Source organism: Spinacia oleracea, chromosome 4 (assembly GCF_020520425.1).
Source record: "Spinacia oleracea cultivar Varoflay chromosome 4, BTI_SOV_V1, whole genome shotgun sequence".
NCBI classification, from domain to species: domain Eukaryota; kingdom Viridiplantae; phylum Streptophyta; class Magnoliopsida; order Caryophyllales; family Amaranthaceae; genus Spinacia; species Spinacia oleracea.
The window spans coordinates 154025025-154031615 of record NC_079490.1 but is presented as its reverse complement, the minus strand read 5'-3'; the positions used below and the strand labels follow the sequence as shown (position 1 = coordinate 154031615).

The 6591-nt window shown below is 32.7% G+C and overlaps 1 protein-coding gene across 2 annotated transcripts; it reads right to left on the bottom strand.

The window, feature by feature from the left end:
* Window positions 1-573: 573 nt before the first annotated feature.
* On the bottom strand, window positions 574-6240 carry LOC130459575 (protein DETOXIFICATION 45, chloroplastic-like). Of its 2 annotated transcripts, XR_008919081.1 has the most exons (3): window positions 5585-6240; window positions 4021-4184; window positions 574-800 (listed from the first exon to the last, which is right to left on the bottom strand). XR_008919081.1 is itself a non-coding variant. In XM_056827027.1 (2 exons), the coding sequence occupies exons 1-2, from the start codon at window positions 4201-4203 to the stop codon at window positions 666-668; spliced, it is 318 nt and encodes a 105-aa protein (XP_056683005.1). In that variant the 5' UTR covers window positions 4204-4517; the 3' UTR covers window positions 574-665. The 2 variants fall into 2 exon arrangements, 1 of the variants encoding a protein (XP_056683005.1); XM_056827027.1 differs by lacking the exon at window positions 5585-6240 and having other exon boundaries at window positions 4021-4517.
* Window positions 6241-6591: the final 351 nt, after the last annotated feature.

Here is a 6591-nt window from a genome sequence, read left to right as displayed (position 1 = left end):
ACTTCCTCTTATCAAGTGTTCATCGTACATATCCAAATGTATTGGATGTTCACTAGTAGAAAAAACCCTTATTGCAGCGGGCTTTTAGACCCCTGTTGCAGCGTACATCGTATGCTGCAACTGGGGGGCCTGCAACAAGTCTGAACTTGTTGCAGCGTACAATGTTTGCTGCAAAAAGTGATTTGTTGCAGCGGGCTTTTAGATGTACGCTGCAACAAGTGCCAAAAAATTGGCAAAATTTTGGACTTGTTGCAGCGTACATATATATGTACGCTGCAAAAGACTCAACTTTTTGCAGCGTACATTTATTTATACGCTGCAACAAGTCTGAATTACTCAATTTTTTGCAGCGTACATTTATTTGTACGCTGCAACAAGTCTGAATTTTTGCGAAATTTTTTCCCTTGTTGCAGCGTACAACATATATGTACGCTGCAAAAAAGCACTTTTGGCGGGAAAATTCTAATTTTGTTTAGGGATACCTAGAGTGCCTTGCACCAAATATAGAAACCTGTCAAAACAATAATAGAATAACGCAACCTGTATAACAAATATAAAAACAACAACCGGAGTTTTGTATACTATATATCCCAAAACCAAAGTGCACATATTACATTTAAATATATGTTCCAATTTCAACATAAACATACATTTTAATATAAAATTTATTCTATAACAACTAAACCAACTCGATCAAGCGCGCTAAAGCCAATAATAATACTTGTTGGTAAAAAACTTAGCCCATTGCTCACGAACCACATCAAATTCCTCGCATAAGGCGCAATCCTCGGAGTGTAGACCTTTACAAAAACAGAAATTTAAATTAAACATTAGATTAAATACAAATTAAATATCACATTTTAACATTCAAGAAACTAATGACAATGTCCTAATAGTCTAAAATGAGTCCTTAGGTTCTTTAGTTCAAAGTTGGGAGCGAAAATGTCATTTTAGCCTAAATATGACCTATAACGACCCAATGAGCCTATAGGTGCATAAATAGATTGGAACGAGTCTTAGATCGTTAAAATTATGCATATTAAACATGTAATAAGTTTTAAATGAGTCCTTAGGTTCTTTATTTTAAAGTTGGGAGCGAAAATGCCTTATTTTAGCCTAGATATGACCTATAACGATCAAACAAGCATTAAATGGGTATAAGTAGATTAGAATAAGTCATAGAAACTCAAAACTAAGCTTATTAATCATATAATAATTTAAAAATGAGTCCTTAGGTTCTTAAGTTCAAAGTTGGGAGCGAAAATGTCATTTTAGCCTAAATATGACCTAAAACGACACAATGAGCCTTAAATATGCATAAATGGATTGGAACGAGTCTTATAAAGTTAAAATTATGCATATTAAACATGTATTAAGTTTAAAATGCGTGCTTAGGTTCTTTATTTTAAAGTTAGGAGCGAAAATGCCTCATTTTAGCCTAAATATGACCTATAACTATCAAACAAGCATTAAATGTGTATAAACAGATTAGAATAAGTCTTAGAAACTTAAACTAAGCATATTTATCATATAATAAGTTTAAAATGAGTCATTAGGTTCTTAAGTTCAAAGTTGGGAGCGAAAATGTCATTTTAGCCTAAATATGACCTATAACGACACAATGAGCCTTAAATGTGCATAAATGGATTGGAATAAGTCCTAGAAAGTTAAAACTAGAATATAAAACATTTAGTAGGTTTAAAATGAGTCCTTAGGTTCTTTAGTTCATAGTTGGGAGCGAAAATGTCATTTTAGCCTAAATATGACCTACAACGACCTAATGAGCCTTAAAGGTGCATAAATAGATTGGAACGAGTCTTATAAAGTTAAAATTATGCATATTAAACATGTATTAAGTTTAAAATGAGTGCTTAGGTTCTTTATTTTAAAGTTAGGAGCGAAAATGCCTCATTTTAGCCTAAATATGACCTATAACTATCAAACAAGCATTAAATGGGTATAAGTAGATTAGAATAAGTCTTAGAAACTTAAAACTAAGCATATTTATCATATAATAAGTTTAAAATGAGTCATTAGGTTCTTAAGTTCAAAGTTGGGAGCGAAAATGTCATTTTAGCCTAAATATGACCTATAACGACACAATGAGCCTTAAATGTGCATAAATGGATTGGAATGAGTCCTAGAAAGTTAAAAATAAGCATATAAAACATTTAGTAAGTTTAAAATGAGTCCTTAGGTTCTTTGGTTCATAGTTGGGAGCGAAAATGTCATTTTAGCCTAAATATGACCTATAACGACACAATGAGCCTTAAATGTGCATAAATAGATTGGAATGAGTCCTAGAAAGTTAAAAATAAGCATATAAAACATTTAGTAAGTTTAAAATGAGTCCTTAGGTTCTTTGGTTCATAGTTGGGAGCGAAAATGTCATTTTAGCCTAAATATGTTAAATGTGTATAAGTAGTTAGATTAAGTCTTAGAAACTTAAAACTAAGCATATTAATCATGTAATAAGTTTAAAATAAGTCCTTAGGTTCTTTATTTTAAAGTTGGGATCGAAAATGCCTTATTTTATCCTAAATATGACCTATAACGATAAAACAAGCATTAAATGTGCATAAATAGATTAGAATAAGTCTTAGAAACTTAAAACTAAGCATATTTATCATATAATAAGTTTAAAATGAGTTATTAGGTTCTTAAATTCAAAGTTGGGAGCGAAAATGTCATTTTAGCCTAAATATGACCTATAACGATACAATGAGCCTTAAATGTGCATAAATGGATTGGAATGAGTCCTAGAAAGTTAAAAATAATCATATGAATCATGTAATAAGTTTGAAATTAGTTTTTAAGTTCGTTAGATCAAAGTTGGGAGCGAAAATGTCATTTTAGCCTAAATATGACCTATAACGGCCAAAGAAGTCATGAATGTGCATAAATAGATTGGATTAAGTCTTGTAAAGTTAAAAGTAATCATATAAAACATTTAATATGTTTAAAATGAGTCCTAAGGTTCTTTATTTCATATTTGGGAGCAAAAAAGCCTCATTTTAGCCTAATATGACCTATAACGACCAAACAAGCCTTAAATTTGCATAAGTAGATTGGAATGAGTGTTAGAAAGTTAAAACTATTCATATTAAACATGTAATAAGTATAAAATGAGTCCTTAGGTTCTTTAGTTCAAAGTTGGGAGGGAAAATGCTTCATTTTAGCCTTAATATGACCTATAACGACCCAATAAGCCTTAAATGTGAATAAATAGATTGAAATGAGTCTTAGAAAGTTAAAACTAAGCATATTAATCATGTAAAGGGTTTAAAATGAGTCTTTAGGTTCTTTAGTTCAAGGTTAGGAGCGAAAATGTCTCATTTTAGCTTAAATATGACCTATAACGACCAAACAAGTCTCAAATGTGCATAATAGATAGGATTGAGTCTTGAAAAGTTAAAAATAATCATATGAATCATGTAATAAGTTTGAAATTAGTTTTTAAGTTCGTTAGATCAAAGTTGGGAGCGAAAATGTCATTTTAGCCTAAATATGACCTATAACGGCCAAAGAAGTCATGAATGTGCATAAATAGATTGGATTAAGTCTTGTAAAGTTAAAACTAATCATATAAAACATTTAATATGTTTAAAATGAGTCCTAAGGTTCTTTATTTCATATTTGGGAGCAAAAAAGCCTCATTTTAGCCTAATATGACCTATAACGACCAAACAAGCCTTAAATTTGCATAAGTAGATTGGAATGAGTGTTAGAAAGTTAAAACTATTCATATTAAACATGTAATAAGTGTAATACTTTGAGAAAATATGTAGCTTTTCCTATTTGGTTTATTGTTCACAAATCAGGATCTTTGGACAACAACAAATGCTTATTAATCCAAGAAGCTTTTCCTATTTGGTTAAAACCCACACATTATTCACAATCTTCAACTTTTGTGATAATCATAAATCATAATGGACAAGCACTGTAGAATAGAGGTAGTCTAGATGCCTGAAAAACCTATAGCCTGGATATCGAACCTCCTAGTTAGATGAAAGCTCATACCTGACCAGATGCGGCCAATCCATCAGTTAAAAGAGAGACAGCCAACCACACTTGCATACAGATTTGATGAGCAGCCATAGCTAGAGGACCTTGACGAGCAGCCATTGAGGTCCCAATCGTCATAGTTATCAAAACAGCCACAGTTCTTCCAATCAGAAATCCACCTGGAAAAAAGGTAAACATAAGGAAACAGACGGCAATCCAAACATGTACGAGTAACACTTTAAGTAGGTACAAACAATGGCCACTTAAGCAGACTAATTTAAGAAGTTTGTAATGGTGATTATTAAGTAGAAGGTTATTAAAATCAATGTGTTGGATAAAATTTCAGACTGTATTTTCTTTCTTATGCCAATCAAGAACATCAAAGATGAAAACTTTAAATGTGTGAAAATTATAAAGAAAGAACAGTTCAATAATCTAGAAGATGCAATCAAATAGCTTTCTTGCAAGTACTTAACTTTAACTGGGAGACAACTTGTTTGGAAATGATTGATCTAAAGTCCCTTTAACAATAAATGGTGGTAAAGGTGATGAGCTTATAAGAATTTTCGCAACGAAATTCCATGTCAAAGTCCATAATAAGAATTTTGTAGGAAAATTTGGTAATATTAATCCAACCTTTGGCCGATTTTCTTTTATAAACCCCACCTACGACATATTTTTTAATAATCCCACCTATACCACCCAACGACTTTTATTGGGCCTAAAACGTCATAAACCTATTGTAGGCGATAATATGTCCCTACGTGGAAGTACTCTCCCTCGATATATTCAGTCATCATCATCAAATCATCACCATCTCGATGACTTTTTCACCGGTTATCGGTCACTTAAGCCCAATAAAAGTCGTTGGGTAGTAAAGGTGGGATTATTAAAAAATATGTCGTAGGTGGGATTAATAAAAGAAAACCGGCCAAAGGTTGGATTAATATTACAAAATTTTCCAATTTTTTATCTCAGGATGAGTTATTCATGGACAAGGAAGGTGGAGGGTATTTCAATACCCCAGGGGAAGACCCTTCTGTTCTTTTGCGTGTAAAAGAAGATCATGATGGTGCGGAGCCTTCTGGAAACTCAGTTGCAGCAATCAACCTTGTCAGGTTGGCCTCAATTTTTGAGAAGCAAAAAACCTAAGATGTATAGAAACGGGTGCACGTAGAGAATACATGCTTATAAAGGGAACCCGATATATAGAAAGGGTCATTCTCCTCTTTCTGGAGAATAAGATGACTTGAAAAATGAGAAAGCCAGAAAAGAAGACAAAGAAGGTGAAGAGATATACATGACTCCTATATAGAAAGGCTCATTGCTAGTGTGTTAAGTCAGTTGGGAGTGAGTTTGTTGGATACTGTTTGCAGTTGTTAGGTCAACATGGGCCATTGTTGACTTGAGCTGTGTATGGTCTGGTGTCAAAAAGTTAGCAACTTAATTAGTTCATATCTACTTAACAATCAGTATGTCATATAAGAATAACAAAAAACCTCAAACATCCACTAACCTCAATATAATACTAAAAACTATGTAAACCATGTAATAATAAGAAGAAAGAAGAGAAGCATACATTTAGCAGCACATTCAGAAACACATTCAGTACAGGAATGAGTTCCAACTCCAGCAGCATTTCCAACACCAGCTGTCTTATTTAATCATTAAAAACACCATCAATTTCTGAAACCTAATCTCGACGCCTCTCCATTTGCTTTGCTGGTGTTGAACAATGAAACCCAAATTATCACAAATCTATACTATTGTAGTGAAATTGCAAAGCTATATTCAATCCTGAGACATTAACATCTCAATGAAAGAAGAATTTTAGTAAAGATGGATTCAATTCTTCTAATAATATGAAGTGAACATCCTAATTCCCATCAAATGACAGTATTACTTGATAAACATGGTATTTCTCAGCTCTAATCGTTCCCTAACTAAAACTTTAAGTCTTATTTTATTTTAACTTCTTCAAAGAGATTAAAGGCAAAATGATGGTTAACAAAACTTAAATAGTTCATATCTGCCATAAATTACTATATCATACAAGATTACTAAAACCTCTAACAATCAGCAAATCCAACTTCAATCAACACTAAAAATTATGTAAATCTTAAAGAAGAAATAAGAGAAGCATACCGATGCCTATACTTAAAGAGCAGTAGCATAACCAAAAAGAATCAACCTCAACCCATATCCCAAAATCTAAGTGCAGAGTTTGTGGATGAAATCCTGATAATTAAGCGTCCTCAAATCCCTAATTCTGAACGAAAGAGGAAAAAAGGAAACCCTAGCTTAGTAGATCGTTCCCTCTTTCGATTAAAAAATAAAATGGAGCCAAAACCCTAAAATTTGGGGGAAAATAGTTAATTCAATTTTACAAAAATTGAATAAGCCGAATCTTAAATTGAATAGAGATATATACCTCCGTAGTGCATAAATTCACTTAAATTTGAAGAAAAACGGGCGGTGGTGGTGGTGGTGAGAAACGCGATTGGTGAGAAACGGTGGTAGTTGAACCCAATTGGATCTCCATCGGAAGGTGGTGAGACGGTGGTGAACGCGGCAGAATTTCGAGAT